Below are 18,439 nucleotides of genomic sequence, written 5' to 3'. Positions count from 1 at the left end.
GAAGGCTACATTTTTCCTGAGCTTCTAACATCTACCTCTCAGGCACATAATGTGTTAGCTTGTGTCATACCAGTTTTGGTAACTTGTCACAGCTGTGAAATAGATTACATGATAACTTGAGGTTCAGATCAGTATAGCCTTTAAAGTTAATTGTATTTAAGTGTATTAGTTTCTCCTTTATCTAAAACAAAGATGCTGCTTGGGCTAGTAGTCAATTTTTTCTCCTAGTCACATAGGCCTACTTTGTTATTTGAAATAAATACTTATACACATTAATTCAGGCTAGTGTCCTGGCAGTAAAGAAGCCCTACCTCTCTTTTATCAACATAATGTTTCACTAGTCACTCTGTAGTTTTTCAGCAGCACAGACTAAATGTGCTACTTTTTGAATACACTGTAGGATAAAATTATTATCACAAACACACCCCCACAATGTATTTACATTTACAACCCTTGGTCAATCTTTAAGAGCCTATAGTCTAATAAAATATATGTACCCAATTTGTCTCAAAACCACCAAGACGTTTGATTTCCACTCTACCTGGTTGGGAAGGAGAGTTATTTAATTTAGAGTAGTTTACGAAATATGGTTTGGAAAGTACATTAATTCATAGAAAATATAATGGCGTGACAATGGGTTGGCAAACTAATGAAAATCGAATGAATGCTACAATGTTAGTATTTTGACCTGGGTGTAAGCGGTTTGGGCACGATAATAAAACCACAATACCCACAAGTCCTAGTGTTTCCGGGTATAAGCGGAAGTGCTGTCGGATTGGTTAGCAATCACTTTTCAAAAACAGTGCGCGGAGCGGGGGTGAAGTGTCCATGATTGTTGAACATTTTATTCCTTTTATTTAGCAACACAAGTTCGGAAGCGGCCGTAGCCCTGCTAATTTATGTTATTATGACATATATCAGTTTTTAATCTGCTGTAAGATTTGACACAAAGGACTCCTGCTCAAAGTAAGTCACTATGTTGGTAAAGTTAGCGGACGTTAACGTTGGTTAACGTATCCTCGTCATGATGTTTTTGGACGTTAGCTAGCTCCTCGATTTATATATTTTACGTCAATTAACAAGCTAACATAAACTAACGTGTTTCCCACAGCTGTTGACATGAAGTGTCTGAAAGTGGACGAGTACATCAAGCGGACTGCTTCTGTGAAAGAGACGGACCTTTTACTTCAGGAGCTAGAGGTTAGCACTATCACACATTTGTATTATGATGAACCGCCCGGGTTCTTAGTAACGAGTTAATATTACCGGTATGTCAGTACTAGTCTAAGAAAACCTTACATATAAAACACGTTAACTATGTCTATAAATCTTATTTTGAAAACAGAATCTAAACTATATTTCGTACTTTTTGAACTGCAGACTTACGTGAAGAGTCGTCCAAACCTTCTGGGTCGCACACTTTGTGACAGGGTCATCAGAGCCTGTAACCACCACCTTGGAGCTGGATCCACTGACATTGTGCATGTCAGCCAGTTGGTACGGCTGGTGGAGCTCTCCCTTCATGGCTATGACACTTCTGCAGCACTTGTCGCTCAGAGCACTCCTCTGTACATGGAAAAGATCCTTTTCCATATTGTCAAGAAGCTAAGCTCCCTAGAAGCTCACAGTCTATGCAGCCATGTTGCCGGGTTGCTTTACAGCAGGCTTATCCAAGCGCAACAGGTATGTGTCGTTTCCCAATAGATATATGTGTTGTATATTCCCACATCTTTTGCACGGTTGCTTTTTCAGCATAAGTAGTAACAAGGTGTGTTGGTCCTTTAGGCTGAAGACTACTGTGTCCTGGTGCGCAGCTGCTTCTCGGTGCTCTGGACTGGACTGTCTGCCACCAAAGACGGGAAAATCCTGAAGCCCCGCGACAAACTCCACTGCAGGATTCAAGCTCTGAGTTTCCTCCTGTTGTTGGACGCAGACAGTGCAGCTCCCTCTGTCTCCAAAGCTCCAATGTACACAGAGGAGGCTGTCGCTGAATTTGAGAGCAGCTGTGGAGCGGTAACCAAGGACGACGCTTCCTTCCTTCTCCGGGAAATGCACACAGTTTTCAACACACGCTGGTCTGGTTGTCAAGGCGGTGACGGGGACGCGTCCAAGCAGTCTACGGGGACATCGAGTATGTACGTGCTTTCCGAAATAGTGCTGATTATAGTGAAGCTGCTTTGTAAGGCCGGCCACTATGGACTGGCCTCCACGTTCATGAAGGAAAGCGAGAGCAAGCTCAGAGATGTTTCCGGCTGTCGGTGTACAGCTGTGGTGCTCGGCGAATGGGCAGTGAAAATCCATTCTACACTGAAGGCTGGCGGGGAGAGTGGCCAGGCTTTGACAGAGTGTGCCAGGGCCTTGAGGTCTCTTTCGTCTGACCTGGGGGACAGAGAAGCTCACGCTGTTCTGGAGGGCTGCGGACTGGTGCTGTGGGCTGTAGAAAGTGGCCACAGCAAGGGGTTGAGCGGTCCCGTGCTCCTGGCTTGGTTCTCTTTTCTCGAGGAGCATCAAGAACGGATAATAAAGATGCTGAAAAAGGTGAGTTCAGTTGCTGCAGAGTTATCTGTTGCGTGTTTGTTTTTGGCTAGAAAAAGCGTTCTGCAAAACATGAGCACTGTTGGATTTTTCCATGCAATCATAAATAATTTATAGGTTTAATTCATTTGGCCCAAGGAGATTTTATACATATTGCTGACCTGTATTTTCTTTAAATTTTTTTCTTTTTTACTTTTCAGAATTCGACAGGCCAGGCTGAGGCCAGCAGATTGCAACAGACCCTTTGCTTCAGTATTCAGCAAGGCTTTGTTTTTGCTGATGAGAGCATGCTCGCGTCACAGGTGAGGCTGCGTCTGTAACCATTTCGATGTCAATCGTGAGGACAGAACTTAAAATAAGATCAATGTTAAAATGTTCTTAATACACTCTGATTTTTTGGGTTTAAGTGCCGATTGTGATTTGTTTTTCAGCTGGAGAACAGTGACACAATGGACCGAGTATTACTGTACTGCCAAGCCACAGCTGGACTGATGATGACTGAACTGCGTAAACTGTCCAGTGAAAACCTTCTTAACAAAGCAGGTGAAATACATTCATAGTTATTTATATAGCAGGTCACTTGAGTGGCTCTAAAATGTTCATCATATAAGCCTTAACATTTCATTATTATATTGTTGTGTGACCTTTTTTTCTTTCCTTTTGTGTGATTTTTACTTTGCAGTGATCGCTGTGAGCAACTTAGCTTGTGGTTTGTACAACCGGCGTCTCTATGAGCAGGCCTTCACGCTAGTCGAGATCCTCTGCAGGGATCTATGCAAGAATTGCCCCGACTCACTCTCTGTCGATAGGGTAAGCTCTTTGACTGCGTTTTGGTTTGATCTTGCCAGCGTCACATTGTTCCTAATGAATACACACCATTTATAATGTCTTAATGGCTTGGGTCTGCAATTTTGGTAGACATAAGATCGCGTACAGATTTTTAAATGTTAGATTGACACCCACATAAATAATTCCAGGGGAAGATTTGTTATTTTATATATATTTATTTTTACAGTAATCTTTTATTTTTATGTCTTTGAACCACCCAGCTGAGCCGACTCTTCATGCTGGCCGTGCAGACATCTCGGCGGGCTGGAAAACTGGAGCGTGCCCTGGACTGGGTGATCCTGTGGCTCAAGGCTCTCGGCGACAACATCACTACTCACATGGCCCAACCGGTGTCTCTGTGGGTAAAAACCAAGACCGATGCAGCCCGGAACTCTGAAGAGGATATCCGTCTCAGGTACAGACATATTCTGGATGTTTGTTGGAACATTTAAAGGTGGAGGGAGCGGGGTTAAAAGTTATTGTCAAAATAAGTGAATATCTCCTCACGATCTGCTACGTGTACGTATTGCGTCTGCGCTGAATACAAATCTGGTGTTTAATAGTACACAGCCTAGGCTCTGTACACTGGTATGTAAACAAAGGAGGCCCACCGTTGCCAGAAACATACCGGTTTACAGAGCCTCGGCTTTGTTATAACTGGATTTCAGGATGGACAGGTAGGTGGATCGTGAGGAGATATTCAGATTTTGACAACAAGCATTCTCCAGAACCGCTAGCTAAAGTTCAGAGATTGTTATTAGAAGTTGGACATCAGTGGAAAGAGAAAAGTTAAAACGGTTTGCTAATCCTGTCCCTCCTGCAACAGGACTTTACACGATGGTTTTGGTTCTGACGTCCCAGAAGAGCAAGTAATGCTTTGCCTTCTGGAGGGAGAGCTGCGTGCCTATAAGGAGCTGGCAGGGGACACTGCCCAGGAGCGTTACAACACTCTCTGTGACCTGTTGGACATCTGCCATGAGGAGAGCTCCCACACCCACCTGCGTGCTGTTTACCTCTGTGAAATGGCCCAAGTTGTGTGTTACCAGGACTTCAGTGAACAGACTGACTGGTAGGAGCTCTTATGTACATCGTCACTTCAAATGAGCGGGAATGCTTCCTCATAACTCTCCCTTGTGCGACCAAATTGTGTCCTCAAAATGGTTGTTAGTTAGCACCTTTTTTATATACTATCTATGGTTAGCACCAATTCCAACTATTTAAAATGTTAGTCTGAAGCCCTGTTTGTCCAACATGAGCATAATCCTCAAATTCCATATGTTCATTTTCTAACCACACAGCACGGCAGTTGATTTTACCCATGAAGCTTTGCGGCTTCTTGAAGAAGAACCAGAGACTCCAGAGAATGCTGATAGACTGAAGGATGACAAGGCCCATGCTTTACTCTGGCACTATATCTGCACTCTAGAGAAGAATCTTCAGGATGTGAGTTCCACTGGATGTCGCAATATCCTGCATGTTTTATTTTGTTTCATTAATGTTATCTTAACAATAATATAATATCTTCTAACTACTTTAAGTATTATTATTGGAGTGTATACCTACTGTAAGAATTCAAACTTGGCTTGTGTGTTTTTTTTCTTCGGCTAGGCCATTGACAGAGACAAAAAGCTGCGGGAGTTGCGTGAGCAGACACAGAGCGTGGCCAATCCTATAGGAACCAATGATTTTGATTATGAAGACAAGCTGAAGACGCAAGACAGTGTCCAGGTCTACGAAGGCCTTCAATTCAACCTGGCTGCAGAGAACAGTAGGATCCCCTTATTCATATCATCAATCATTCTACTCTTGACACTTGCATATAATGATGGCTTTATGTTGTGGCACAATACGTTGGTGGAAAATGATGATAGTTCATTGCTGTCCATGTCCGAGACTAATAGACATGTGCCTGTATTTTCATTTTTGTAACATGATTTTGTAGTTGTATTTGTTTTGTCTTTAATTTTTTTTTTTTTTTTTTTTTTTTTTTTTTTGTCCCACCCGTGCATTTTCTATGTGCATCTTTTTGCCATTTTAATCTTGTTTATCTGCACAAATAAAACTAAACAAATTTTTTTTTTTTAGAGTTGTGCAAGCCTTTGGAAAGAGCACTGGATGAGTGGTCCGCTCTTCTGCAGCGTCAAGTCCTGCCGTCGGTCAGGAATCCCAAACAGACCTGTAGCTCCATCGCCGTGACCGCAGCTCTCTTCAGACTCATGGGAAAGGTAACCACTCAGGAGGTGCTCAAACTCTTTCCGGGTGCTCTTTTGGTTCATTCTTAGTTTCTCTCTTCATAAGCATCGTAAGGAAAAATGCATTTTTTGTTCAATTGACCGACTTCTCCAGAGTTTTGCATGAAATGGGGAGTATGACGATGCAAAACGCAATCATGTTTTACAACATTTGTTTAATTTGAGCTTGTACTGTAAGAGACCTTTGTGTGTATGGTGTATCCTAAGGTCTAAACTCTTTTAATAACTAGGGTTCACACTGGTTTCTATGTATTCATCAAATCTCCTCATTCTCCCATATAGCCTCTTAAAGCTTTAGAAGCTTACCAACTTGCGATTGGACTTTCACGTCATCTTTCTGACGCCCATGGATGTGCCAGCTCCCTCTGTCAATCAGCCAGTATCCTTCTGGATATGGGCACCCCTGAACTGGCTTTGGTAATACAGTTGTTGTGATATAATTACACTCTAGACTATATCATTTTGTTAGTTCACTTTGTTAATTTGTTTTGTTAATTAGTTCTTTTGTTTATTCTTTTTAGCCCCAGTTAGAGCAAGCAGAGCAGTTTCTGGCATCAGAATCCTCTACGGATGGACCTTCCTCTCTCTCTATGCTGGCCATACTGTTGAAAGCTGAGTACTGCTTCAGCGTCGGACAGGTATGTGACCTGTCCATCGGCGGCTTTTCTCATTATTTCCTAATTATTTTTCTTTTCTGCTGGAATGCTTGACTTTTTTTTTTTTTTTTTTTTTTTTTTTAATCAAAATTTGTTTGCCCCCTTTCCTGTTTGCTCGTATGACAGGTGGATGTCGGGGTGCCTTACCTGTGTGAGGTGTTTAAAGAAGTGAACGAGCAGAGGCAGTCAAAGAGCTGGTACCTACTGCGTGCTCGGGCGCTCCAAACCTGCAGCTCCTATCTGAGTTTGGACACGGCCGCACTGCCACAAGCCCAGCGGAGCCAGATCACACAGCATGGTTAGCTGAAGCATTTGCTAAACTTAATATGACCAGATGGTTTTACTTTTTTTTCCATAGTGTAGGATCTAAGGGTTTGTTTTTGTGTGTCTCAGGTATAAATTCTCCAGACAATGCCCTTTATGAGAGTCTGAAGCTTCTCTGCAGCCTGCTGGTCTCTTTAGTAGGGAAGGGTCTATACGGGAATTATGCCGGCAGCTCTGACGTGCGCTTCGTCGACCAAGGTACGGTTCTCCCGCACATGAACAGGCAATGCAATAATAGGGGGATGTAGCTCAGTGGGGAGGGTGGTCAACCCACAATTGCAGGGTAGGTGGTTCGATCCCCTGTCTCCCTGCCACAAGTCCAAGTGTCCCTGGGCAAGATACTGAACCCTAAATTGCTCCCGATACTTAGCTTGCACCCTGCGTGGTAGCTGCTGCTATCAGTGTATGAATGTGTGCTCCAGTTGTGTGCTAAAATGACAATACATATACATACAAAATGCTGCTTGTAACTTTTTTTTTTTCTAATTTATTTTTGTTTGAATGCTGCCATGTTGATTGTCTTTCTCTCTCCCTTTGGCTACGGGCAGGAGATAACCTGGTGCTGAAGTGGCAGCTGCTCTCAGAGCTGTTGGGCTGCTCCATGAAGACGGTGGCTGTGAGGAGCAGCTGTGGGGCCATCAATGACGCCAGGCTCCAATGCCTAGAAGCTTTAAAACTGGCCATCAAGCTGCAAGCGCTCAGCCGGTGTGTGCATGGGAGTGGGTTCAAATGTCGATAGTGGAGCAGGATGCACCGATATTTTAAGCTTGTTCTTGCCATTGTTGATGGGTCACAGCCTGTTCCTCCTTTTATGTTCAGTGTGCTGTTAAGCTTGATATAGTGTTGAGTTTATTTATTATTTGACCAGAAAACTTTACTAGGGCTACTTTGAATCTGTAAAATGCAATTCATACATTATATATTATTTTTTTGTTAAATACTTAATGTGATATCATATGCTGAGTTCATGCTATACCTTACCCAACAGCCCCCAAAATAAGTTGTAATTATAAGACCTATGACATTATCTTTCTTTCTTTTTTCCAGCTGTGCAGAGCTGCTGGTGATGAAAGCTGAGTTGGAGCTGATGCAGGGGGAGACGGAGGAAAGTGGAATTGATTTGGACAAAGTCAGAAACCTCCTGGAGCTTTGCACAGGTCTGTTATATGCACGGCTCCTTCAGCTCAAACGGGGCTCGACGTTGACTCCATATTATTGTGTAGCTTTTTGTACATTTTCATTTGTTAGGATTCGATCACATTGTGTCATATTATTTTGCTGTTATGTTGTACATGTTAACTATTCAAACCAAACAAAGCAGTAAATACATTACACTGTCAGTTTTTTCCTGAGGGTTTAAACATACTTTTTATATATTTATTTTCATCAGATTTTTCAGATCAGGTGCAGAAGGCGGAGGTGAAAATCAAACCTAGGAAAGGTCGTCCAGTGAAGAAATCTCAGTCTCCTCTCCCGGTCTTAGAGGATGACTTGGGCATCCTGAGCACTAGATGGTCTTCCAAAGAACCAGTAGTGAGGGATGTGGCCAGCTCCCCGCCTCTCAAAGCCCAGCCTCGCCGCTGGCTCTCCTCCCTGGCGCATGAAGCCGGCTGCCAGTGCCCCTGCTGCTCCGAGCCCTGTCTGGGCCGCGCCACTGCTCGCTGGGCCGCTGCACAGGCTGATCTGGTCCTCCTGCTGGATCGCAATGAAGCCAGAGTCAGTGTGAAACTTCAGTTGGCGACATTAGCCCGCTGTAAGAGTGTCTCTGCCAAACTTGGGGCAAAGTTGGCTAAACTCTTCCCTCCCTGTGGCTCTGCCAAAGGCTTCTCTAAACCCTCCCTGATGCAGGACGTGGCTGGCCGTGTGTACCTACGCATGGCCCTGTCTGGGCTGGAACCCGGCCATAACAAGGTCTGTGGTATATGGAAAGCTCTGGAGGCTGGCTTAGCCTTTGTCGATTCCACACCCTCTCCTGCGCTAAAACCTGTGAGAGCGGGCCTAATGGCAATCAAAGCCATAGTGTCTTTGGTTACATTGGCTGCCAAAAAGGGCTGCAGCCCAGAAGAGCTCTTCTCCAATGCTTGGACCTGGAATGCACCGAAAACAGAAGAGATAACTGTACCTCCCTCAACCTTGCCTAAGAAGTTCAAAAAGTCTGTTAAAAACCCAGATATTCCTGACAAAACAAAGGACACAAAGAAAGTCAAGGTTGTCAAGCCCACAATTAAATTGCCTAGCTCTTCAACCAAAGGAAAGGGACTGTTTCCCATGACACCCGTGATGGTTAGGTCCAAGCCCTCTTCTAAAGAGCTTGACACTTTTGCCTTTAACACAGTGGTCCCTACTTTTGCCTGTACCCCTGTTCATAAGGTGAAAGCCCCTGCCTCAGTGCAGAAAACACAGAGCACTAAGCAGTTCCATGTGTATGAAGAGCTGTCGCCAGTTCAAGCTCAACCCGTGCCTGCTGCCCCCAGACGCACAAAGAAATCCCGTTTCAAGGTAGCCATCTAATCAGAGTAGAGGTTTAATTGTTACAAAAAATATATAAACTGCTTTTTTATGTTCTTATCAATATTATATTCCTCTTTTTTGAATATGTCCATACAGGTGGAGTTTAGCGATGAGAGTGACATCGAAGCCAATACCCAGGCAGAGGCCAAAGAAACAACTGATGTCCCTAAAAGGCAAACCACCTCAAGGAGAGCTGCTCACACCAGTAAAACAGCCCCAGATCCGTCTGCGGAAAAAAAGGTCCAACCCAAGAGGCAGGCCAAAGGTAAGAAGACCACTGCATTGCCTCGGGACAGCACCTCCGAGGATGAATACTCTTCGGTCCATCAGCCTGCCTCAACAAGAAGAGCAAGACCCAGAAGGGAGCCGCCCCGGGAAGAGGCCAGTTCATTGGAGGAACCGGACAAAATGAGGACCATCGAGGAGGAACGTACGGAAACTTTGGACATAAGCATTGAGCAGCTGAGGGCGTCCGACACTGAGGCTGAAGACGATCCTGCTTCAAGTAAAGATATTGCTTTATATTTTGTTCACTTTGTGAAATTTTCCATTACTTTAGGAAATGTAACCCTTTTATACATCTAGCATCTGCACAAAATGAGCATGTTCCGTAATATAATTCTGTGTTTAGGCATCATACAATATTATCCATTCTCCTGAGTGATGGTGCCACTGACATCCCTACATGTCTTCCCAGCTCGATGTCAATGACTTGAAACTTTCTTAACTTCTGTACTACTGGCCACTATAAGAAAATCAGAGGGAGCCTAAGATGTGCAGAATGACCGGAATAGCAAGTCAAATAACGGCATTAATAGCCACCCCCCAGTGTCTTAACACAAGATGAATATGGGCCGGGAGTTCTAACCGCTTTCTTGACTTCTCTCCAGACATAGATTTCGAGGTGTTGCGGAGGGACATGTGTTGTGATTTTGAGAGGGACAACTTGTCTGAAGTGAGGAGCAGAGGTCATCTGAGAGAAGGCCCACAACTCCAGCTCTCTCATTCAGACACCAGGCCAGGTGAGGCTTCACACTCACAGTTGGCCGTCTGCGATATTACAGAAGATGCACACACTGAAATCATGCAATGTTTACACATTTGGGGCGACTGTGGCTCAGGTGGTAGAGCGGGTCGGCCAATGATCGAAGGGTTGGCGGTTCGATTCTCGCCCTGTCACTTGTGTCATGGTTGGTGTGTGTGTGTGTGTATAAAAAAAACATGACATGAGAAGACTGAAAAAAGACACTATTTATTTTTTTCTCTCCTTATCCACTGTAACCTCTCTTTTCTTTTAGAAAATCTTTCTCTGGAGGACGTTCAGTCATTGCTCCGCTCAGCGTGGTTGGCCCTACAGCACTTCCCCTCCCCCGGCCTCTTCCCCACTCTCTCTGCTTATCTGGCCTTAGCAACAGGACAGCAGGACCCCACAACTACAGCCATGCTGCACGCACAGTCCTTGGGCATCACGAGTCGCCATCGCACCATCAGGCATTTAGCCAGTTCTCTCAAGTAAGAACGTGTGCTGTATGTACAGAGTCAAATCATGATTTCCCCTTTACCAGATCTGTGGTATGTTATGCTATCTGTGAAGCAAGATATCTCAAACTTAAAAAAAAACATTTGTCTTGATTTTAGATTTCTTTTCTTTTTTTAATGTTGATGATGTTACAAATTGTGTTCACACATAGTCGCTTCGATGTGTCACTGAACAGAAAACTGAGAAAGGCGTCCAATGAGCTAGCAGACAAGATGGATGCTCTGAGTCTAGATGAGCTCAGCCGGAGCAAGTCCAAAAACCCCACTGAACAGATGTTGTTGCAGTTGGAGAACATCTTTGCCTTCCCTACTGCTGACTGCTCCACTTTCCCAAAGAGCCACTGTCAAGAGTTTATTCAACAAATTCAACACCTTCCCTCAGGTCAAATATTAAATCTTTTTTTTTTGCTTCGAAATGCTGTTGGCAAATGTCAGTAAAGCAGGGGCCCTAGTTTTGATCTCGGAGTGAGTTCTTGAACCCGATTTGTTTTGCATTACCAGCTTTGCTTTAGTGCTTTTTATAAGCAAAGCAAAGGCATGCTTATGTAATATTCCCGTTCTCTCTTTGCATCCCTCTTTCTCCTGTTCAGGGGTGACAGTGTGCGTGATGTCTGTGCTTGGAGTGAAACCTGGCCAGATGGGCGACAGCATCGTACTGTCACGTCTTGAGAAGGGATCCGCCCCTGTCACCGTTCACATCCCAACCTTTAAACAGCAGGTGAGGACGGTAAAATATACTGAATGGTTGCCACATTCTAAAACCCAGACAATAATAGTGTTATGAATTAAGCAATAATGAGAAACAAGTTCATTTAAAATCTCCCCCATGATCTCACTTACCAGAAATACCAGCAGCCTAGCTGAAGGTGAAAAATATCTGCTTCAGCTGTAGTTGAATGACAATGATATACTATGTGGAAGAAATATTTGAAGCCCCATTGTAGCCCAAGTTTAATATTTTTTTTTAAAATAATTTAAATCCCTGGGGCGCCCTTAGCTCAGTTGGTAGGGCGCAGCAGCAGACCCGGGTTCAATTCCCGCCCGCGGTCGTTCTCTGCATGTCCCTCTCTGCCCCATTTCACCTCTGTCTCTCTGCACTATCAAATAAAGCATAAAAATGCCCAAAAATATCTTTAAAAAAATTATAATAATAATAATATAAATCCCATATTATAACGTTTTCTCTGTCTATGTTTCTCTGTGTCATGCAGCACCCTATCAGCTGGCTGGTGCAGGAGATAGATAACATTCAGGTGGAGCAGAAGGTTGTGAGCTGTGTGTCTGAGAAAGCCAAGTGGTGGGAGGGCCGCAGGGCGCTGGACTCTCGAGTTGAGGTAAGTGATGAACGCACAAGGGTTCTGCTGGGGAGCCTCAATGGGCTTCTCAGAAATGCCACTTAAAAGTCCTTTGAATACGCCCATCTCTCTTGCAGCGACTGCTGAAGGAGATGGAGGGATTGCTGGGATGCTTGAGTAGCTTTCTGCTACCCCTTTCACTGGACCCTGAGCTCTCCAAACAAGCCCAGCACCTTTGCAAGTCCTTGTCTGCAAGGGGAGTGACAGTCAGCGAAGACATGTTGAAGGTGTGTTGTGTGTGTTTTTTTTTTCCCACTTCTTTTCTGCATCCCAAGAAGGTATAAAAGATGGAGCAAAGCAACAACAGCTAACACTTTTGACTTGTGTTTCAGGCTGTGCTGTCTGCCTCTCCTATGCTTTCCCAAGAAGACCTTAAAAGATTTGCTCTGGGAGTTTCTCCACTGTGGGACATGGAGTGTGACCGGCTTCTCCACACAGCTGTGTCCCGACTCGCTGATAGACAGGAGCCCCAGGGTCATGTGGTTCTCATCCTGGACAAGGTTAGAGGCCAGAGAAAAGACTTCAAAAGCACTTTTTAATATGTTTATGTATCATGATATATGATGTGTTTTTTCAGATGACTATTGTTAAATCGTGGAAATATTTCTTTTCTTCCCGTTACCTTTACAGTACCTTCAGAAGTTGCCATGGGAGAGCATCTCCATCTTAAGATCTCGGTCTGTCAGCCGGATGCCTTCTCTGCACTCACTCATTGGACTGAGCGTTCAGAAAGAGGTGAGATAAAGCTCCATTATTGTGTCAACATGCACAGTGGGGCACATTGTAATTTACTTCCTGACAGTGAAGTTCAGCTGGTGCTTATGGATATTTTCATTTAAATCTTGCCCCTTTTTAGAATGACTCTCAGTCCATCCTGGAGCAAGGTGTGGATACAAAGCAGGTGTTTTATGTGCTGGACCCTGATGCCAATTTAGGAAACTCTCAAGACCGATTCAAGGAATGGTTTAGCAGGTGAGACCAGCAGAGAGATAAAGAAAATAAATAATGAAAACTCAACATTTCCTTTGTATCTGTATGTATGTATTTGTCACTGGTCTGTCTGTTTTCCTTCCATTTATTCCATTACTATTCTCATTCAAGTCAACTGGATTGGGAGGGTGTGTGTGGAGTTGCTCCTGACTCAGATCAGCTGGAAGAAGCTGTCGCAACCAAGGACCTGTACATGTGAGTTTATGACGGTTTTTAAAGAAAATAATAGATACAGTTCACAACAATGCTTTATACATTATTGTTGTATTTATCATGCTGAAAGAGATACCATTTTTAATTTCTGCATTATATCCTCTCTATCTATCTATATATCTGGGGATGCTTCAGCTATGTGGGTCATGGCGCAGGCGCACGATTCCTAGACAGCCAGGTGGTCCTGAAACGTGAGATGAGAGCAGCCTCTCTGCTGTTTGGTTGCAGTAGTGCAGCTCTGGCAGTGCGTGGGGATCAGGAAGGACAAGGCATCATCCTCAACTACCTCATAGCTGGATGGTGAGTTTGTTTTTCCAATAAATATATGCTTTAGCCAGGTCAAAACTAGCTGCTTGATAAATCCCTTTTACCACACTTGCATGAAATACCTTACAAGTAATACTATTAAAAATAATCGTCATTTCATTGAACGCTCTTGGCGTTATTCAGTCGATCTCTTATGTGTCTGTGTCATGCCTAATTATTTTTTCCGTCCGTAGCCCCTTTGTTTTGGGAAACCTGTGGGATGTGACGGATCGGGATATTGATCGCTTCACTAAAGCCTTGTTGGAGTCCTGGTTATCTGCTGGCTCTGGCGCTCCCCTCCTGAGTCATATGGGGCCGTCGCGTCAGGCCACACAACTCAAACACCTCATAGGAGCTGCACCTGTGGTCTATGGCTTACCAGTTCACCTGCAGTAGATGGGCTGATAGGCCACAGCTCTTTTAAAAACAGGATTTTAAACAATCTGTGCAGTAGTATAATCTTATTGTTTCAGCACAACAAGCTGGGAGACTTTTACCCTGAATTTTAAATAATTGTTTTAACAATTTTGTCAAGATTTAAAGTTGCATTTGCTTTTTTATTTAAACCAATGCTTCCATTTTTAAACAAATATTACTATAGTGTGAAATAAAATGTCTTGCAACTTTTTACGAGGTAATGTGCTTTTTAATATATATTGATTGACCATTCATTTCTTTAATAAATGTGTTCCCACATACAGTCAGTGTCTGCGTTGTGGAAATTACTTAGTTGGCAAAAATTATTTGTATGTTCTCTTATCTTCTTGAAAAAGAGCAATGTGCTGTTTTGAAATGCTAACAACTATCATTTGAGCCATCATTTTACATTTTTAAGTTAGATCTTTCACAATACATATCGTGTTCTCACAATACTAGTGTATCATCCTGGTGACATTGTTTTCTACTGCTATAATTCTCTTGTTGAATATGATTCAAATTATTTTTCTCATTTTGACCTAATTGAGTTGAAATTAAAAACACCTGTCACTACATATAATTTCTCCATAATGATCCGAGGAGTTTGGCTCATACTTAATAATTCCAGTTCGTAGTGCTTATTAGACAGTAAAGGGCTATGATGGAATTTGTCTTTGCATTTTCGAATTATTGTAGTTTAAAAAAGAAGAGGGAAATTATTTCTTAATGCAAGTCTTTATTTATTTGAACATGATATATATATACTTAAACTAAGATTTACGATAAACAAGGGTAAAATGAAGGGGAGCCCACAAAGAAAATCCCGCTTTTGAGTTCAAACATGAAACGGAGGTGCATCTTGAAGCCGAGACTGTTTAAAATTAAAATATAAAAATAAAATAATTTCACAGGCCTCGTGAACGGAGCAGGTTTGTCTAGTCTTGGTCGACAGGGGGCGGTGTTTCAGATTAATCACCGCCTGTCTCCATCAACCGGATACACAATCTCTCTGGGTCATTTGGCATCACGCTTCTAACATGGCTGTGAATCTGACAGACCTCTCCCTACCTCAACTAGAGGGACTGAAAACCCAACTAGATCAGGTACTGTACATTAAAAGTAGTATATTTTCGTTATGATTACTGTGTTCTTAGATATCGATATAACGAGGGCGGTTATCTACGTGTAACACTGGAGGATGGGTTAGCTCGCTAGCTACATCTGATGCTAACGGTTCAAACGCTAGTCAAATAGCCACCCAGTGTGTACCAAATGTTAGTTTATTGTATGCCGTCGTCTCATGCATTTCCACATCAGTAAATGTTGCTTGGAGTGCTTAGCCGGAGGCAACTTTAATAATTGTGATATATATCTGTGCGTTTGAGTTGACGACTACGTTGTTCAGATGCAGGCGTCGTTTTGTTTCATGTTTGTGTGTATTGACTCTGACCTGAGCTCCTGTGTTTATTTTAATATTTTGCAGGAGGTGGAGTTCTTGACGAACTCAATAGGTCAGCTCAAAGTGGTCCAGACCAAGTATGTTGAAGCCAAAGATAGTTTGAATGTCCTGAATAAAAACAATAAAGGTGAGTAAACTAGCTTTATGAGCCCCACCCTCTTTACAGGCGTTTAATAAGAGTTAATACAGTGACTGATGGCCGCCTCTTGATGTCTAAACGGTGAACGTTGTTTATCATCATACAAGGGAAGTTTTCACAATAATGAACACGTTTAGCAAACTCTTCTAAGTCACTAAAAAAGTATTCTCCTCAAAGGGCTCACTTCACATCTTTGTGTTTCTGAAATTGATTTATTTGTTAATTTTTTCCTCTTCTTCTTCCTTGCAGGAAAGGAATTGCTTGTGCCACTTACCAGCTCTGTATCCTTCCTTTTACAATGGAACATGTCATGTGTTGCTGTTCTGTGTGGTGTTCTTTGAATGAGGTTATGTCTGGTGGCCTACACATACTTGTCCTTAACATTTCTTCTCAGATGTACGTCCCCGGGTTGTTATATGACGTGGAAAATGTTTTAGTGGATGTGGGGACAGGATATTATGTTGAAAAGGTAATTATATATCAATCTGAAAAAGCCTATAGACAATTTTTTTTTTTTTTGTAAATAATGCATTTAATTGTGTTCGAATAATGTGGAAAATTGTGTTGTTACTTTTATCCCATTTGTCTGCCCTCTGTAGAACGTGGAAGACTCAAAGGCATTCTTCAAACGCAAAATCGACTTCCTCACAAAGCAGATAGAGAAAATTCAGCCTGCACTTCAGGAGAAACATGGCATGAAACAAGGTAGGCCCAGCCACATTTTCCCTGCATTCCAATACCCATACTTCCCTACTAATTAGTATGCCAGAAAAAGATTTAGGATGTCCCAATACATGCATGTCAATTGTAGTATGCTGAAAATACATAAAGGCTCCCCTAACTTCAATAGCATTTTGGAGCCCTAATACTGTTCTGTACTTTAGTATGTAGTGTAGTAAAAAGAAAAAGTATGTCATTTGGAACACAGGGTTTATCATAGATGATGTTTCCAATTCCTCCTCATTTGGTCCGAATTCAGTGCCCCCTGGTGGTGGTGACCAGTGGTCCACTTTATGACGCTTTTCCACTACACTGTACCGGCTCTACTCCAATCTACTTGCCCTTTTTTGGTTTTCCGTTGTGAAAAAGTACCTGGAACAACCTGGGCATTTTGACTTCAAATCAATATCCCGATTTATTGAACATTTGACCTCGATATGATTAAGGAACAGTTTACTTACTTGTTTTTTTTTAAGATATCTTTGTGATTTTTTTTTTTTTTTTTTTTTTTTTTTTACAAAAAGTCAAGGAAATGTACAGATATACTATTTATTGAATATTTCCAACTGAAAACAAAGCATCACCTGCAATGAAAACGTCACATTTCAGTTTAAGTAAAAATCAAGTTCTCCAAAACAGTAGAAATAAAGAACTTGCATTTCCTGCAAATGAAATACATTATTTTGTGTTACTACTCTGTTTTTTCTAAATCCTAAGAAATTCCACACGATAGAAGTAAACCAATAACTTTTCTTTATCAGAGGTATAAATGGTAGGGCAACATCTTTACCGAAAGATACATTTATTTTTTTAAAGAATATATTCATTCTTTTTTTAAACATGGTTTAAAGAAGAGACATAACTTACACAAACATACAAATAACAAAGGCAATAACAAGACAATGAGACATCAATAAACAGAACATTTGGATATGAAATAATAAACAATTAGGCAGGAGCAACATTATCTTACATATACACACGCTCACATTCATTTAAGAGGTACTGTAGGTTAAGTGGTCAGCAGTTGTTTACTGGCAAGATTAGATATTGATTGAATTCATTATTATTGTTTGTATTCTTATTTCCATCAGTGATTATTACCATGGCCATTAATATTGATGTTATAGATACATTTCTACCGTCATACCGCCCAAGCCTAATTTGCCTTGTGAAGTTGATGAAATAATATACTATACTTTTGGAAAAATTCAGTTAAATAGAAAGTATTTACATTACACACATTTTTACAGTACCAGTTAAAGGAATTTACAAATATAAATGTACTCCTATTACTCACCTATTTACATTATGTTCTGTCATACAGCTGTGATTGAAGTCATGAACGTGAAGATCCAGCAACTACAACAGAGCCAGCAGACATCACAGATGGTTGGTCCCAGCAAGGCCTAATAGGAGAGAACACCTGTATGAACGTCCAAATAATTCAATGGGGTGTCCAATTAGTTTGCATAAATAAAAAGGTCACTGTGCATTAAATGAACATTTGTTTCTTTATTATCATGTTGGCTGCATCTTCTGTTCAAATTTTAACACACACACACACACACACACACACACAGGTTTTTTCAATTAATGCAATGAATGAAGACTGCTAAAGTGAAGGGTGGATGTTAATGGACTCCATAAAGTCTGTACACATCCACACATAGTCCTGAGAGGTGAAATCACCTGCATGTAGACTGTAGTTAGGGCAGACTTGATGCTACCCTGAGTAGTAATTGCTTTGTTATACACTAGCTATAGCCTTATTCCATTCTTAACAATGTTTTAATGTTAATGTGTTTTCATGTTTGAGTTATATCAGATAATTAAAACCTGTTACAACTTGTAACATGAGCTCAAAACTACAGAGCAATCTGACTATCAGCCCTAAACGTTTAGGTTTTTTAAGGTTCCATGTGTTTTTCCAGTTTTGGTCAATGTAAAAATTGATATATGACTGTTCAACACTGTCACAACAGTCACCGTTGAAATGAGATTCATGTGTCACAATTTTGTTTCTTTTCAAGCTCTTTAAATGGGCTGTGGACATAGTGGAGTGATAGAAGGTGAAACAAACTGTTCTCCGTTGCAAGACCGAACTTAAACTTAAACTTATCACTTCCAAACTTTGCATGAGGTCATGTATTTCCTATCCACTCTGCTTGGGAATATTTACCGAACCCAAAGTG

At 41.9% G+C, this 18,439-nt stretch overlaps 2 protein-coding genes across 2 annotated transcripts; both read left to right on the top strand.

Annotated features, from left to right (window-relative positions):
- Positions 1–884: 884 nt before the first annotated feature.
- espl1 (extra spindle pole bodies like 1, separase) lies at positions 885–14,079 on the top strand. Its single transcript, XM_080026790.1, has 32 exons — positions 885–966; positions 1,112–1,200; positions 1,381–1,683; positions 1,786–2,538; positions 2,736–2,837; positions 2,967–3,078; positions 3,218–3,345; positions 3,585–3,778; positions 4,190–4,432; positions 4,662–4,806; positions 4,972–5,131; positions 5,449–5,588; positions 5,898–6,032; positions 6,137–6,253; positions 6,398–6,569; positions 6,665–6,793; positions 7,144–7,300; positions 7,643–7,752; positions 7,986–9,094; positions 9,203–9,611; positions 9,997–10,128; positions 10,405–10,618; positions 10,822–11,027; positions 11,236–11,363; positions 11,857–11,979; positions 12,078–12,227; positions 12,333–12,500; positions 12,631–12,735; positions 12,857–12,972; positions 13,102–13,185; positions 13,339–13,503; positions 13,704–14,079. The coding sequence occupies exons 2-32, from the start codon at positions 1,120–1,122 to the stop codon at positions 13,903–13,905; spliced, it is 6,492 nt and encodes a 2,163-aa protein (XP_079882916.1). The 5' UTR covers positions 885–966; positions 1,112–1,119; the 3' UTR covers positions 13,906–14,079.
- An 852-nt stretch (positions 14,080–14,931) lies between these two features.
- On the top strand, positions 14,932–17,742 carry pfdn5 (prefoldin 5). Its single transcript, XM_080026379.1, has 6 exons — positions 14,932–15,029; positions 15,410–15,512; positions 15,774–15,805; positions 15,919–15,993; positions 16,124–16,229; positions 17,572–17,742. Exons 1-6 carry the CDS (start codon positions 14,964–14,966, stop codon positions 17,655–17,657), a joined length of 468 nt encoding a protein of 155 aa, XP_079882505.1. The 5' UTR covers positions 14,932–14,963; the 3' UTR covers positions 17,658–17,742.
- Positions 17,743–18,439: the final 697 nt, after the last annotated feature.

This window comes from Ammodytes marinus (assembly GCF_949987685.1).
Source record: "Ammodytes marinus genome assembly, chromosome: 4".
NCBI classification, from domain to species: domain Eukaryota; kingdom Metazoa; phylum Chordata; class Actinopteri; order Uranoscopiformes; family Ammodytidae; genus Ammodytes; species Ammodytes marinus.
This window is presented reverse-complemented; position numbering and strand designations above follow the sequence as displayed.